Below are 17,224 nucleotides of genomic sequence, written 5' to 3'. Positions count from 1 at the left end.
ATATTAGTTTCATTGTCTGTATTCTTTTCTGTGTTCTTTAGTAAATTCATCATGTTGGTAATGACTGGCCATGATTTGTAACATATTCCACATAACATAACTTGTATAAAACATAAACTCTAAAGAAATATAATCATATGTACTATTAAAATAAGATGTTTAAACATAACGTAAGAGGCATTGTATAAACAGCCGTAAAATTTTCTATCTTTTAGGTAGACATCAGCTTAGTTTTCTTGTTTTACTTTTTATCCAGTACCTCTCTTAATGTGTATTTTATTAATGTTGTGCCAGAAAAAAAGATGTATCTTTTGTCTTATAATGGTAATTATCAAGGAATATTCTTTGGTCCAGCATAACAGTAGGTGACAGTCTGTTTCTTGTTTTGTTATGTTAGGAAGACTTGCATGATCTAGTTTTTTTTTCACATAAATCTTTATAATTCTCCCTTTTCGCTGAAAACAACCATTGTATTATGTTTGCTTGCTATGCAGTTCTTAGCATGAGCTATACTGTTTTGTATGAAAAATGAAACTACTGTTATATCAAAGGGTCAGGATGGCAAGCCCTAACCATAGTTACATTATTTACAGTTGTGGAGCTTTGGCTAAAGTACTTTCATTGTGGATAACTATATAGGTGAGAGAGGCTGACTACTGGTATGATGACAGGAAAGTGTGAACCTGGCATTGTTACCTGTTGAGACTATCTTGTTTGAACTAAAAATATGCTTGGATACACACTGTTTTTATTTATTAGGTTTTATCTGTAATATATTTGCTAGAGGAAAGAGAATTTACATAGGCTAAGAGAAGTCATACACTTTCATCATGCTCATCTTTCTATGTTAACTTCTACTGATTATGTAACATTCTTGAACAGTGGTTCTCAACTTGTTTTAGATCTTGGGCCACCAGCCTAATAAAAAAAAAATATGAACCATTTCCTTTTTTGAGTAACAGTAAAATAAAGCATAGACAATTTACACTTTGGATTGAAGTATATTTCTTACACAAGAATTACAGGTTGAATTTCTAGAAAATGATACAATTGTGAATTTCTCTGCAACCAGACTTTTGGAAGCTCTTTCACTGACATGCTTGCTCCTAATTGTTTCAAACACAGTAGAAATATATTTCTGCAGTAAAAGGAGGACTGGTAATTGTTAGAAATGGTTTGGTAAGATGCCAGGCATTTCAAAACTTCACTCGGGCTTGGATACAAATTTTGGATCACTAGTGTGCTAGGCTGGGGTCTGGTACTACACCTTGAAGATTGTCATTGTAATTTTTGAGTAGGAATATGATGAAATGAATGGTCAATCATTTATCTGGAGAAAATTGTTCATACTGCATTTTCAGTGACTCCAAACTCCAGTTCATACCAAATATAGTGAATGTTCTATGGACCACCCAGATTGTCAACATGGACCACCAGTTAAGAACCACTGGTCTAGAGTTTATTCGTATTCAGAGCTGAACTGTGCCTCTCATTGAATTTTGACATTCAGTATGTTAAACTTACTTTCTTTAGTTTTCCTTCACCATGGTGTGGTGAGTTTAAACATCTCATATCCTGAACAGAAACTTTGAAAGCTCATCTGTATTTTTTTATTGCGCTTGAAAAATTTGGCAGGGTCTGTATACAGTATCAAAAACAATTTTCAAGTTCTTAGTAATCTTTATCCCTGTGTTTAATATTGCTAAAAGTCTTCATGCATTGTACTAGTCTCATCTTCTTTTGTGAGTTGATGTCTACACTATTAGTAAATTTCTGTTGTTGAGTCAAAGAAAATTCTATTGAACAGTTGAGTGGTCTGATGCAAAATTGTAGAGTTTTAAGGGCAAAAGAAATATTATTTGCAATTCACCTAGAATACTTTGAATTGCAAAGTTATTGTTACGTTGTTTATCTCTTTTCACTTAATACACCACTTATAATGTTAAAGTTCATAATACCCTTAGTTTTTTACTTTATTTTTTTCATATTTTGTTTTGACCTGGATTTTTTGTATTTTGAATTATGTCTCGAGGTTTTGATATTCATGAAGGTAATACCCATATACTGTAGATAAAAGAAAGGTAAACCAGAAGGTTGTTTTATATATCACTTGCTCCTAAGGGATATGGGATCTGGCTTAGGTTCTGGCGTAAGCCCCAAGGAGAAGGAATTTTAATCCTCTTTAAACTATTTCTCTCTCCCAAATGCAAGGTATTGTGTATATGCAAATATTTCTGTGGGTTTAATTTGTTTTGTCATAAACTCACTACTTTTTACTAGTCTTGGGTCCCTCTGAGGAAGCTTTCAGACACTTCATAGTAGATTATTTTTAATTAGTTTAATCAGACTGCTGGATCAAACTTCATAGTGAAGAATAAATCTTAGAGTTCCACCTGATAGTCCATGCATCAGGGCACTACTGACCCCTTAGTTACAGCCAGAATCACTGTCTGTCTACCCTGTTGTAAAGACCTACCAAACTGTTCTTTTCATTTTGCTTTTTCACATTTTCTGTTATAATTGTAGATTTTCATTCATAATTTTGTGTCATGTAAAGTACTTAAATGGAATTTTTTTTTGGAAGGTCATAAGCATCCATTTTTTTGGAAGGTCGTAAGCAAGCTTGTGAAACCTTTATTTCCCTTCACTAAATTAGGTCTTCACACATCATGATTTTAACAAATTCATATCTTTGTCAATTCCTGTGTACTTTAAGTGTTAAAACTTCTTTTGGATCAACATCCTGTTCATTTATGTACTGGCATCCTTCAGCTGGGTATAGGTGTTCATTTTTCTGTTATTCACTGCAGTGTTTATGGGTTTTTTTTACACATTTAAGATTATTAATCACTGTTTCATTTTACTGCCGAGAACAGTATATTTCATATGAAGCAGTTAAACCCTTTCTGTGTAAATCTGTTTATTTTAGTATTCTGTGTGTTATTTTCTTTGCCATACTCTATGCTCTTGTGTAAGACAGTTATCCCAAAGCCAGAGGTCTTCTAATACCCCTTAATATAAAATCCAAACTTTAACAGCCTGTGGTCCCCCCAAATCTTGAACCTGTTTCTGTCATTAGGAGGCTGAGAGGATGGCAGCTGAGAAGCAGTGTCTCAGTGCATTGATGTCATTAGACATCAAATCTATGGAAACTTTGCAACTTGGATGCTGACCTAACAAATTGTAGTCCGGCTATTTTTCATTCCCTTAGTAACCATTTTATTTTTCTTTCCTTCTATCAAGACAAACTTTATGAAGGCCCTAAAATGATTAGGGTTATGTAGTAAATTCTGCCCTTGAAACTTAGATGGAGGTGGACAGTATACCACTCCACCTGTAAAACTGGAGAATCTGACATGGCCAAATGAGGGGAAACTTTCAGTTAAACCTTGCCCTCAGTGCTGGGTCGATTTCAACGTATGGTCCTTAAGGTACGGAGGGTAAGGTGTATATTCAGGTGGGATTTTGCAGAGGGGAGTGTTCATCTATGTGCATGTGAGCTGCAAGTGCATCCTGTGGCAAGATAAAAGTTGAAAGGAAATAGCCCAAATTTATGTAGGGTGACACAACTTTGTGGTTGAGAATAGTTTAAAATATCAACATTGGGCTTGCCTCTGAGTTGCTTCTAGCTTAGGATTTTAAGTATTAAAACAGCAAGCCTTGTATCAAAGCTTAAGCACAGTTAAATTGCATGGTGTCTTAGGCATAGTTTGGTGAGAACAGATGAGAAAAAGTCAACCATTCACAGAAATCTCAAAAGGATCAGAACAAGTAAGAGAGGATATAGAAATAGTTGGAAATATAAAAAATCAAGAGTATAGGGAAGCATAAGTTTTCATTTGTTTACTGTTAAAATTGTTACTCTTATGCAGCTTTTGTCGCAAAATTTTGTAGAGACTAATATCTAGACTTGTAGCTCTCTCTCTCTCGTAGTGAGTTAGTCTTTTAAATGGTGCAAGTGCGATAGGTTGGGCTATTTTCCCTGTAAAACTCTCTTAATTTTCTAATTTGAAAAGCATTTATCACTTTGTTGAAAGCAATCTCTAGATTGTGAGTTGCATCACAAAATAACCAAGTTTTATTCTGGTCATGAAAGATATCCAACTTATTTGCCTTACTCTTCCTTCGTATTTATATATGTAAGGATCTTTGTTGTAGTACTGAATTATCAGAATTTAGCAAAAGTGCTGTAATTATGAGGAGTATATGTTATTATCAAGAATTTGTATTTTTGAGTAATATAAATGTCAGGTAAATTGTAGAATGTAATACAGTTAGTATAACTGTGCAGTACTTCCTACCATCAACTTAGTAAGTCATAAAGGTAGGAATTAGGAAGTTCAGTTTGTCATTCAAGATAGTGCGCTATACCCTAGCTTTTATGAAGCAATATGGTATTTATTTCCTTGTAAATGTGATATGTATACCAGTTACATTGTGTATTCTTTCAGTATGTGTTTTATACTACTGTAATGGAAAATTTTCATTGTAAGTACCAATGAAAAATATCTTTGCCTTAGTGTTTGTCACAGATGGTAATGACCTTAGTCAAGTGAGTATTTTGAATACTGTTTCAAGTTCATAATTTTATTCCAATGGGTTTTGGTGAAAAAGGAACTACTGGCATGGATTTGCAAGTGTATGTTTAGGTAAAGGTTTATTGTAATGAATGAATACTGTATCTTAGCTGACAGATTAGGAGAAATTTTTTGCCTTTGTCTAACTTGAATTTCATTTTTTTTATTTGGTTGTTATTTTAGGAAGTAATTTAGAATCAGATTCAATACAAGTTTACAGAGAAGCATCTGTTTTTTAACATGTTTTTTGTTTCACAGACCGAACGAGCTGACATGCGCCTCCCACATCGCAACCTCTGTGACTCCTGCTTAAAGCTCTTACACTATTCATCAAAATTTCCACAGAACAGTGAAGTTTCTGAAGAACATTTAAAGAAGTCCTCACAAGCTCTGAAAAATTGCAATGTAGACATCAGTAAGCAGTATCCTGGTAGTGATTTAAGAGAAACTAATTTATCCCATGTACGTTGTAAGTTAATGAGCCAGAGATCCTTTAAGTATCTTTCACAAAATGACTTGAGAGAGTCAAAGGCAAAACCACAACTAGGGCATCAAGGAAATAAATCTAATTTTATGTATAACAGTACTTATCCTTTATCGATAACTAAAGAGTATTTTTTTTGAATATGCAATGTTTGTGAGTGTTTTATTTTAGTCCTAATACAGAAATTATTCAGAGTGGGAGCCATTAGGTTTGTACATAAATTTATTCTTAAGAAATGCTCTTGATGCATAATTAATAAAGCAAAAGATACTTCTGTGCAAGACAAAGATTCTGTGTATATTTTGCTTATGAACTTTGCAGTGTGCACCCTATATACAATACAGGTATATTATTTTGCAATAAGAAATTGCTTCAGACATCAGGTGCTCTACTTCATACATTTTTCCTTGAATAGTTAAAAATGTTCAATTATCTCACATATGCATCAAGTGATAATACAATGAGTGATTACCTCTCAGGAGATAATAGTTCACTTGGCAGCACACAGTGTTAGTGATGGATTTCACTGTAGTACGCTGTTGTGATTTAGCTCTTTTAAAGTGCCCAGAAAATTATATTGCATCATCACAGACGAGACAGCAGTGCACGCCACCTTCATTTAAGAAACTCCAAATGTACTTAGGTCATGATGTGCATTGCTTGCTTGCTATTTTACTTTTTAATTATTTGATATTTAATAGGATTGTAGAAATGTGGATAAAAGATGCATTCCTTCCAATGTCAGTGAGCTAAGATGCCAACACTTTTGGTTGTATATTATTCCAATAAAAACGAAAACTTTTAACTGTGTTGTGCAAAATTTTACTTCATACAAAGCTGTCACCATAGTTTTCTATGTTATCTTCCTTTTTTTTTTATTGTTTGGATTTCGTACTAAGTTTTTTTTAGCAAGAGCAAATTTAACCAGGAAATTAATTTCAGATTACAGTACTCTTATCTTCTGTATATATAATGATCTTTTTAAAAGTTAGATTCTTAAAGTATCTTGTAATGTTGCTGCTGAAGAAAAATAGAGAAAACAGTAGTGTTGACTAAGGTAATGTCCTTACAGCCACAGGGATGTGAACTGCCACTAACTTTCCATCTATTCCCTTGGTAGTCTCTTTTGCAAGTAGCTGTTCTTAAATTTTCCTTCCTCCAATTTTCACCTCTTGTTTAAATGACCCTTCTGGAAAATCCTGTGTGCATGCTAATAATTGTGGCTTATGGTCAATAAAGATTGGAGTAAAATAGTCCTGTAGAAAAGTTTTTGCCTGTTGCACCAGTAAAATAGGCCTTGTGTTTATTGAAAAGGGACCATTTTTTCTGCTTTGTATTAAGTGAATAAGGTGTTTTAGACAACTATCGAAGTGATTTTTTCCTACTGTCATTTCAGTGCTTTTTAGCACCAGTCAGATTAGTTTCTAAAGTTTTGTTTCAAACTTTTATGCTGTAGATATTTCCAAAGGAAGTAAGACATCACCAGAAGAAAAACATATTTATTACTTTGTTAGAATTGGATGCGCAGGAAAATGGGAATTTTATTTTCTCTAACTTATAATAATTTATGAGTTAAAAATGACTTCTAAAGGAATTGAGATCTTTTCAGTACGAGTGTCTCAAAGGGAGTGTAATTTTGAGTATTGCAGAGTGTAGGGTGGGATTGGTAAAAATCAGTGTTTCAAAACTAGGAGGCTGGAAGAACTCGGATTCATGGGTTAATGACTTCAGTATTGTGTATTAAGTGTAGTGGAGTCTTTAAGTGTAAGGTGATGTTAGCTTGTCAGTGACTCTGTGGTCTGGTATATTTTTTCACCTTTTTGCAGTTGCTACCCATATGTATGTATGGTAATACAAACAGTATTTAAAAAGAATAATGTAATTATAAATGATAGTATTGTAATTAAAAGAGGTTGATGAAATCATTCTTGATATATTGCAAAGGTTAAAACTTTAATATTGAGGTTCATAGTTCCTTTTATATTTTGACAAAAATAAGTTGACAAAGTTGGTCCCTGTTTAACGTACATACTGCACTAAAGCGCAAAAATCATCTCTCCATAACCAAGGATTGTTTATTTTGTTATTTTAGGATTAATGTAACACGTGATTATGTGACGTGTATCCCTTATTCTGCCCAAATTTTGTAAGGTATGAATTTTATTTTTAACAGCATGTTTAGACCGTGCTAGGTAGCTTTTCGTGATTTTAACTACCTTATTCAACACTACACAGTTGAGTTAGATTTATTCTGAGGTTCCTTCCCCAACCTTTTTTTTTTTTTTTTTTGGCAGCAACATTACATTCTTGTAGTAAACATGTAGCCTACAAGGATTTGCTGTATCACTTCCTTAAGTCTACGTTATTTTTTCTTCTTTCAATATTTTTCTGTGAAGACTTTCCTGTTGAAGGTGAGAGTGAATTATCTTCATTATGTCTGTTTTCAATACTGTGTAAATATCAATCATTTTTTCCTGTGTTACCTGATATGTATTATATATTGATTATTAGATAGCTATTTTGTCATAGAAGGACAGTTTACTTTATTGATCACAAACTAAGTAGCTATTTTTGTGTAGAAGGAAGATAAACTTTGGTTATAAAGTAAACTTGGAAAATTGTGTCATACTGTATAGGCCTAAGGCTTGTTTTTGACAGCTATGGAAATCAGTACTTTATTTTGTATTAAGAGTTGAATGGGAAAAGGTATCAACCTGTACTTATTATTTATATTACCATTGTGAACATCAGTTATAAGGATTAAACATAATCTGGAAAATGAAAATCACTTTGTAAGTATTTGGAAGCTATCATCACGAGAAGTGAGTCACGTAGAATTGTAAGATTCTGTTGTTACAACACTGTGCTGATTTCATCTCAATGTGAACAATCAGATTTACATTTTATATTCCTTATTTTGTTTATTAGATCGGTCTCTATTCTCAATAAAAACAATATAAGAAATTATTAGTAATATTAATTTCAGTCCTCGCTTGTATTGTGGAAAAGCCCCGTGGTGGGGTAGTGCCGTCAGTGCGCCTCATGGGGTGCACTGTAGGCATTACTAAAGGTTTTTTGCAGCGTCCCTTCGGCCCCTACCTGCAACCCCTTTCATTCCTTTTACTGTACCTCCATTCATATTATCTTTCTTCCATCTTGCTATCCATCCTCTCCTAACAATTATTTCATACTACAACTCAATTTCCTTTCCAGTGTTGAATGACCTCATAGGTCCCAATGCTTGGCCTTTGGCCTAAACTCTATATTCCATTCCATATTATGCGAGATGTGGTCCAATTGTATCTGTACAGTCTTGTACCCAATTGTGTCACTATACAGGCCACCCTTTATGTATGAGCTGCTTTACAAAAGTTAGTTGGTAGTTTTGTCATTGACTTTGGTATTTGGATATAATAACGGGAAATCTGTCACAGTTGTCTTATCTAATTATTAAAATTTTAAAGAACATGACATAGATAAAATTAGAATATTAAGACCAACCCTTCATTCCAGGCACATGAGAGTCAAGAACAGTGAATTGGGCCGTCTGAGTAGACTACATTTTAGTGATAATCCAAGTTTTCTTTCTCTGCATTTAAACAACACCTGTTGGAAAACAAGATTTAAATTTTGATGGTAAAAATTCATATTATACTTGATATAGTTTCATTAGATTAAAAAGAATATATTTTCTGGGACTTGCAAAACAACGATTAATGGTATGTAGATTGGAGCATTTGTGAAATTGAATTAGTCATTGATAGCTATTGTGTTTCATAAATCTGGTAAGAAAGTATTAAATGATAAAAAATAAATGGTAGCTGGTTTGGTAGGGCTAAAAATAATTGATCTGTTAGTCACTATTGAACCTGTGGGATGATACCACTTGCATGTCTTTAACTCATAGCTGCATTTACGTTTATTCCCTTTGATCTGTTGGTCTATTGAACATGTGGGATGATATCACTTACATTTCTTCAACTCTTAGCTGCATTTACGTCTATTCCATTTGGTCTTTTCGACATAACTGTCCCTTTTGTCTTTTTCTAACTGTCCAGTTTGTATGACTCGTTTAAGAACAAAGCCCTTGGACAAATTATGTGCGAGTTAAGGTTAGACTCTTAGACTTAGTAGGCCACTTAGTAACAGTGATAGGGCCCATTTCTTTGGTATTTAGAAAGGTGACTACTTGCAGTTATATTCTTAAACAGGGTATAACTTCATTACTTAACTCACATCTGGAGCTGCGCTCTTCATCATTGTATTGATCATTTTCTGCCTAACCTGACTTGGAGCACCAAAAAGTCAAGGGTAAATTACATGAATGCATTCTAATCTAACTTTTGGTGCCAGGTCTTTGCCTCTGACTTCTCTGTCCTAACCTGACCTACAGCATATTGTAAGAGTAAAGACAGAAATAAATTTCAACCTGTCGCAGAAGGTCCTAACTGCCAAGAGGGCCACCCTGTGCTTTGCCCTAAGCATTGCACATGACATTTTCTTTACCTTCAGGGTGGAAAAGGTACACAGTTCCTCTTGCCCATTCCCAATCCCAGTAATTGACTTTCAGCCGAGGTTTCTTTTGTGAAGGGAAGCATTTATCGCTGGAAGGGATTGACCTTGATTTTATTAATCAGATCCCCATAGAGGGGTAATGCTGTCAATGCACTTCACAAGGTGCACTGTAGGCGTTACTTAGGATTCTTTGCAGTGTTCCTTCGGCCCATAGTTGTACCCCCTTTTATTCCTTGTATTATACTTCCATTTATATACCCTTTCTTCCATGCTACTCTCCACCCTCTGCTAACAATTGTTTAAACATTATTTTCAGCTCCGAATAACCTTAAAGGTCCCAGTCCTTGGCCTTAGGCTTAAATTTCATATTCCAATGCCCTTATTTTCAGATGGATTAAGACTTCTTACATCTATATTTTATCACTTGCCACTAAGTTCGCCACCAATGCTTCGTTCTCTAGTATTTTTAATTGAATGGTGTGACCGTGGTTTATGAGTTAATGATAGTTTAATACATCATATTACTTCTTTCTTTGTAGATATTTTTATCAGAAGTAGTAATTTTTAGTGATATCTTTTCATTTATCCCCTTATAATCACTTATGCCAAAATTATTACACATTTAAATAGGAAGGAATGAGCTGAAGAAAAAATAAATAGAAAAGAGAATAAAAGAATAAACACTCAGTGAAGTGTGCTGAATGTACTTCTCCCAGTGAGGTGTTTTCTCAGAAAGAGCCTGGAATACATTGTCATATTGACTGAACTACAGAGAGAAAACTTTGTGGTGAAAGAGAAAAGATGTCCATTGAAGCTTGTTACATGTTATGACAGTGCCATGATTGATCCACCTCAAGTTAAAATTGAACCAGGATCAGTTTGGTAATTTATGATAATTTCAGTGGCTAATGTGATTACAAGGTTATTTATAGCTTCACTATTCATACTTTTGTATTTTATCTTTCTCATCTCCCTTTCTTATTCCTTCTTACAAGTGGTTCCTCAGTTTTTGGCTGGATTAGAATGAGAAGATGCAGCAGATAGGTTAAATAAAGCTGTTATTGATCCTTGCTGATGAATGCGAATAACAGTATAGTGTCTTTGTAGATAAAGAATGGGATGTTTGAATTTTTACTGAATAAAGCTTCCCTCTTGGAAAAGAAAATTAGGTTACAGGTTGGGTATGGCTGAGAAAGGTGGAATGAGAGAAAGCATAATTTGTGACAGCTGAATTAAAGTGGACTTTTGAATGGGATATTACATTGAATTTGTCACCGTTTTTCAAATGCAGACAGGGTTTTTACTTCTTTTGAGAAAGTTGCTAATAATTCACAGCCAAAAATTATAAGAATGTTTCAGACTTTCATGTCTCCCTTTCTTTGCTTTTCTTATTCCTTCCTAGAAATGGTTCCTCAATTTGTGGCTGGGTCAGAATTGGAGGAAACAATAGGCAGGCTAAATAAAGCAGTTATTGGTCCTTAATTCTGAATACTAGGGAATAATAATATCTTCATAGATCAAAACTGAATTAAGCTTCTCTCTTGGAAAATCAGATTAGGTTTCTTGCGTGGGGAATGAAAAAATTACTGTCGGAAATGATTGAGAGATTGGTGGAATGAGAGTGCAGAAAGAGGGGAGAGAGAGAGAGAGAGAGCAATGAGATGCACAGGTTTTAAGTGCATAATTTATGATGAATGACTGAAAGTGGAGATATGAACGTGAACATTACATTGAAATTAATGTATATTTTTGACAAATCTAATGCAACTTAGAGTTTCATTCTGTCACAGCCAAGAACATTTGTAAAGTTCACAGGGTAGCCTATATGATAATTATTAGACGATTAAATGACTGCAGGTTATGATACAGAGAAACAATAACACTGAAAGCATAGGGCTGGTTTCAGAGCAGTGATGTCAGAAATTTAGGGATTTCAGGATATTGGCCTCTCAAACCCGCTGTATGCTGAATATCCTTAAAAAAAAAAAGATTTTTTTGAGGTTTGGTTAAGTCAAAGGAAATGGAGGATTTTTTTTAAGTTAAATATAATTTTGAAAGGAATTTATAAGAGCTTTTCATCGAGAACTGAAGGGTCACTAAGAGGAACTAAAAATAGGCACTTGGAAGTAGACGACTGTCTCCTAGGATGGATATATGCTATTTCATAGGCTATTTAGTAGGGTGAGGAATAAGAATTTCTACTTCTAGTGATAAGAAACTAAGGAAAGGGAGTAACTTAATTAAATTAATACCTACTACAGGTAATAATCCTCTTAAGGTAGGGAAGTTAAAACTAGTCTGGTATTTTCACCGCCAAAAAGGTCATGCAAGGTTCACCTGTACAGAGTGGAAGAAGTAATATACCAACGCAAGAAACTCATAGATAATCATAACGGAAAATTTCCGTATTTTCTAGTAGTTTAATAAATATATATTTAAACGTGACATTTTTGCGCATAAAAAGGGAGCAAGGTAAGAAAGTACCTTGAGAGGCACTGGTACGGCTCGTTCATTTATTTTGAGGCATATTTTGCCCAGCACGTCAGTTGAGGCAAAGAGTGTTTACAGTTTGACGAAATCTGATAGACGTGTTGCCTGTAGAAGGTACTGATGTGATTGCAGATAATGATATGGCTACCCTTTGAAGTAAAACAGCGTACTCGAGTATTAGGGCAGGGGTTCTCCTTGGTACTGTTACTGGTTCAAAGGCCTGAGCTGTTGACCAGGGAGAGGTCGGTTGGATGTAGGTAAGTTGGGTGGACATGCAAGGATGGTCTCCTTTGAGATAATATTGAAATGGCACTGCCATCCCTAACTCAAACTCAAAGCCGAGGCAAGATTAAGTGACTAGTATAATGTCAGATGAGGTACTAACCATCCAGCTGAAATATTGTTATCGTGCTTTTAAATTGTTTACCACATTGCAGAGAACATCACAGATAATTTTTTGTTTTACAACGGTGTCACATCAAGCATTCAGCCCTCAGTATTAAAGCTTTCGCAAACAAAACGTCAAATATCAATATATGAACAAAAACTAAAAAAAAAAACAATAAAAGATAATAAAGGTGGGTAAAATACGTTCGAGTATACCTTCAAGCAAGGGAACTCAAAAGAATATGGTTCAGCCGAAGGTTCCAGAACACTTGTTACGGTCAACACCACGCTCATGTGAACAAATCATTTGCGGTACTTGAGATAACCCCGCAGCCACAAATAAAGAAAACTACATTCTAATCAAGTAAGCAAAACAATTAAAAATAAGGATATACAGAGTGATTTACAACTGCCAGGAAATAAAAATAGTAGGTAAGAACGATGATCCTTTTCGTTCTTGTACACTAGTACGTCACCTATCTTTCAGCGTCCAGATTGTTTAATATTACCTTCTTTAGGAGGATGGGTACGGTAAAAATTCTTGTAAATATTACTAAATAAACACAATCCTGATAGTGAAATGCAGCAATCAGTTGCTTTTAGCTGTAAATATGTTTTTAGTAATTTGCTATTTAGGATTAAAAGCGCTGAGTTGCGTTATCGATATATCCTGAAACACCATGTCAGCAAAATGCCAGGGTTTATGATGGTGACATCACTGACCGAAACCGCCCCAGCCCCATGTCCTGTGTACAAAGAAAAACGGGGGAGAGGTGATCGTTATATACCGTAAGTAATATTTGCTCTAAATTATCTTTCATACCCTTTTGAAAGGATATTGGCAGCCCAATGTCAATCCATGTGATCAGTGCAACGGTTGCTGTGCGTAGCCAGTAATTTAAAAAGTTGTTCAAGAAACAAGACTCTTGACAAGATGCCGTATAAGTCGACGATATATACGTGTTGGTGTACGCCATGCTACTTTTCACGGTATTCGTCAGATGGCATTTCATATAAAAATCTCACGATCATGTATATACTCTGCACAAGAAACTGCTTCATTACCGAGTGAGATGTACAATCCATTAATTCAAAAGTATGAATGTCACCTACCAAGAAAAGAAGGGCTAATGTGTATTATCCTGCAGATATTCATAGGTCTAAAATGAGCCATAGAAAATACAGAGATAAAGTGGTGGTTAGACGTCTTAAAAAAAATTGTGTAAAGAAGAAGAGGCACCAGTTTAGCCAAAACAAATGTGTTGGTTTCTGAAAACTGTTGACGGTTTCCCCATTTGATTGTGAGTCACTAATTTGTTTAGTTCTCGACAATACTGTGAATTTATACTTTTAATTTTACATATTCCCAAGTATCGGAGTTTGGAAGGGCCAGTTCATTAATAAGAGCTTGTATTACGCTATTACTCATGTCACCATCTCCTGAGGTAGGTCGTCCTACATCCTCAGACACGCAAGCTCCTTGCAGAGTTGAATAAATTTCATTAACAGCCTTTGCTCTACGGTTGCCTGTAAAGTTTCATAAACGACCAGCCACTGACAGATTATTAACTGCGCTCTCGACCAAGGTGGTCAGCATCGCAACACATATACCTTGAACTCGTGCGAAAAATAACCAACCTGTTGATTTTTGTTAAATTAAAAATTTGAGTTCATATTTCTCGTCAAGCAGTAAACGGAAATTGAAGTGACTGGCTGTATAAATACTACGCCGAATAGTTTACTGAGAAATTGCAGGCAAAGCAGACCAAGAGATCTATATGACTATTCAAGTTTAAATTTTCTTACAAGCTCATAGATAGCAATGTTGCTGTAAAGTGTCTTATACAGCCAAATATTAAAATTACAGTAGGTATCAGTGTTGTAGAGAGAGAGAGAGAGAGCAAGCAAGCAAGCAAGCAAGCTCGTAGGCTAGGCAAACTTACAGACGTTCTGCTGTTTACATGGCAAGCAATGCGTTTTGGATGGTGTAATGTTTGAGTAAATTTCCGCATACCATTACCGATAAGATTATTCCTGTAAGTTTTTTTTTAAAGACTTAGAATAACATTATCAGCAATGAACTCTAAATGAGAGACAGAAAAGAAATTGTACGTGCATGCTCATACTTTCGTTTGCTGTGCCGTTATTTTAAATTATGTGTTAGGCGGTTTAGTTAATTGTAGGTTCATCTTAAAATTATATTATTTTAAGGTACACCAACTATTGATCAAAAGCTTCCTAAACGTAAGAGTTTCAGTTTATAAAGAGTGGTACAAGACTTGTGGTGTCAGCAGTGATTAATTATGTGATTTATTATCGTTGGGGAGGACGAATTGTTTCTCACTGAACGTATTTTCGACACTTTCGAGCCTTGGTTCTAGTTTTGGCAATTCTTTCGTTTTCATAATGAAAATTACTTAAAAAAAATAGTTGCAGAGGTAGTAAAGAAGTAAGAGAAAAGTCCAACTAGGGCAATTATTATATCTTATAACCTGTTTACTTATAAGTTTTTCATTACTTTTACATTTAATACCCGAGGTATAACGACCTAGTTGCGTGATGAACGAGAGGACATAACATTGTGAAACTTAATGACGAAAGAAGGAAAGAGAAATCAAGAGCGCGCAATTAAGGGTGGGTTCTATTGGCCACAAATGCATCTTGAGCCGGCAGCATTTTTTGTTAACATGCTAGAGACGTTGCTCTGCTTTCTTACAAGGTTGGTTTTGATTGATTGATTTTTTTTTTTAAACATCAGGCAAAATTGCGTCAGTGCTGAAAGAGAGCCCCAGAAATACAGACCAAGCTCTAGAATTAGGCTCGAGGGTAATTATGCGTCCATAGCACAATCGTTGAGGGCTTGCAAAAGGGGTAACTATTGACGAGAACGGAAATTAATAACTTCAGCATTAGACTATTTCCCCAACTCATTCAGCGTTATTAGGCCCTCTGTGGTTTGCAGAGTGAAAGCTAGAGGGAGGTCGATTTTCGAAAGACACGCTGACTGTTTTTTAAATGCACGGAGACCCTTAAATAGAGACCAAATTCCCAGACGAACGGACAACAGGTGGGCGAAAGAAAGTCACTTTCAAGTGATTTTGAACCATCGCTCGAAAAGTTACGAATCATACAAATTGTGCCGGCACGGAATAGGTCGAAAGCCACTCGCAATAATGTATGTTTTCACCCACCAGAAAAAAAAAAACATAATTAGCCATGCATACAACTGAGATGGATAAACTTGAGACGATAGCGAATGTTTGCATGGAACATTAAATCAACACACTTGAGAGACAGTGCACTCGCTTTCTAAACACTGAGCTGCCTAAATAATCATCTGACGTTAAAAAGTTTTCTAGTAAATAAGTAATAGTATTTATTAACTTGAAAGTAAACTGACAGTTTTAAGAATACTTTCGTGAAATTTTCCCTTTCGTGTCAGTCGGTCAGGTGGATTCCGTATGCGCTGGAGAGAGAGAGAGAGAGAGAGAGAGAGAGAGAGAGAGAGAGAGAGAGAGAGAGAGAGAGAGAGAGAGAGAAAGTACGCGACAACAGTAACACCGTAATCCATTACAATATTGCAGTTTGCATGCAATATGACAATATTACATGCAATTAGAAAATCGTGAAAATGGCAGAATTTTTGAAACAGAACTCCCTAGGTTCATATTATAACAAGTGTTAACAAATGGCTGCCTACTTCAATGTCTCGGCAACTTCCTTTCATAATAGCCCATAGTTTGGTGCCGATTACAGTATGCCTTGCGTACAATGCTTTGCATGATGTCAAGTCCAAAAGTCGCCCGCTGTTGCCAGTATGTAATGGGAAAATTATTCCTTTAATTATTATTGATTTAGTTAGGAATTGATTCATCATCCTCCTCTAATATCTTTACTGCAGGGTTAGGTGGTGTTGATGAGACATTTATGGGTATTAAGGGCACTGTAGTTGTGACAGTAGTTGTGTTTTGTGGTGGGTATTTGGTATTTGTACGAGGCGGTGTTGGGGGTCTGTATTGTGGGGTTCCTGTTATGGTACTGAGATGGTCACATGAGAATGGATCACTTGAAATGTGAAACGTATGTAGCGTAGACATTAAGGGTGGTTGAGTGTTATTATGTTTGGGTGTTAAGTGTTGTATTGTCCCCTGTATATCAACCAACTTCTGGTCCAAGTCTTTGATTTGATTTGATAAATCTCCCACTTGAGACCAAACGTCCTGGTAGGATTGAGTGAAGTTCTTAACTGTCTGTAATGTTTGTTGTGTTTCTTGCTCTAATTGAATTAGATCAGTATATGATTCATCATTACCAGTTGCCATTGTTACAATATTTCAAAACTTATAATCAAACAATAAAATGTAAACTACATTAATAGACCATATCCTGCACTCCGTCACTATAGAAATAATGAATATGCATGCAAATAGGTCATGACCTTAATCAGGTAAAATTTAAGAATATTGTATAAAGAAAAGCATACAATATGACAAAACATTATAAGTGACCTAAATAATATATAGGCATAGTGGGTAGCCTATGGATCAATAGCGCTGGACTACAGATCCAACACAGCTGCCACCAAATGTCACGGAGGGGGAAAATTCACCCGTGACAAGTATACTGAATTCCCTCTTTTTTTCACGTATAAGGCACTCGCTCTTTTGAGTGGTCATAAGGAGGGGCATTTGCTGTGGCGCTTGTCTTAAGTTAGTGGGGTTGAATGAAACCGAGTTGGAAAATATCGTACTCGGAAAGATGCTGCTGGCGG

General features: G+C 35.3%; 1 protein-coding gene across 7 annotated transcripts in view; it reads left to right on the top strand.

Moving 5' to 3' along the window:
- Nucleotides 1–8,028, top strand: part of LOC136843837 (nuclear distribution protein nudE homolog 1-like) — a 213,224-nt gene extending 205,196 nt beyond the window's left edge. For 6 of the 7 annotated variants that reach the window (XR_010854700.1, XR_010854699.1, XM_067112636.1 and 3 more), the window contains one exon: nucleotides 4,836–8,028. Coding sequence is in view for 4 of the 7 variants with exons in the window: in XM_067112636.1 (XP_066968737.1) it covers nucleotides 4,836–5,201 (366 nt within the window). In the remaining 3 variants the exon portion in view is untranslated. The remainder of the gene's footprint in view (nucleotides 1–4,835) is intronic. The other variant, XR_010854698.1, reaches the window with a different exon arrangement.
- Nucleotides 8,029–17,224: the final 9,196 nt, after the last annotated feature.

The sequence above is a fragment of the Macrobrachium rosenbergii genome, chromosome 12, assembly GCF_040412425.1.
Source record: "Macrobrachium rosenbergii isolate ZJJX-2024 chromosome 12, ASM4041242v1, whole genome shotgun sequence".
Classification (NCBI taxonomy): domain Eukaryota; kingdom Metazoa; phylum Arthropoda; class Malacostraca; order Decapoda; family Palaemonidae; genus Macrobrachium; species Macrobrachium rosenbergii.
Note: the sequence above shows the minus strand (reverse complement) of the source record. Positions and strands in the feature narration are given on the sequence as shown.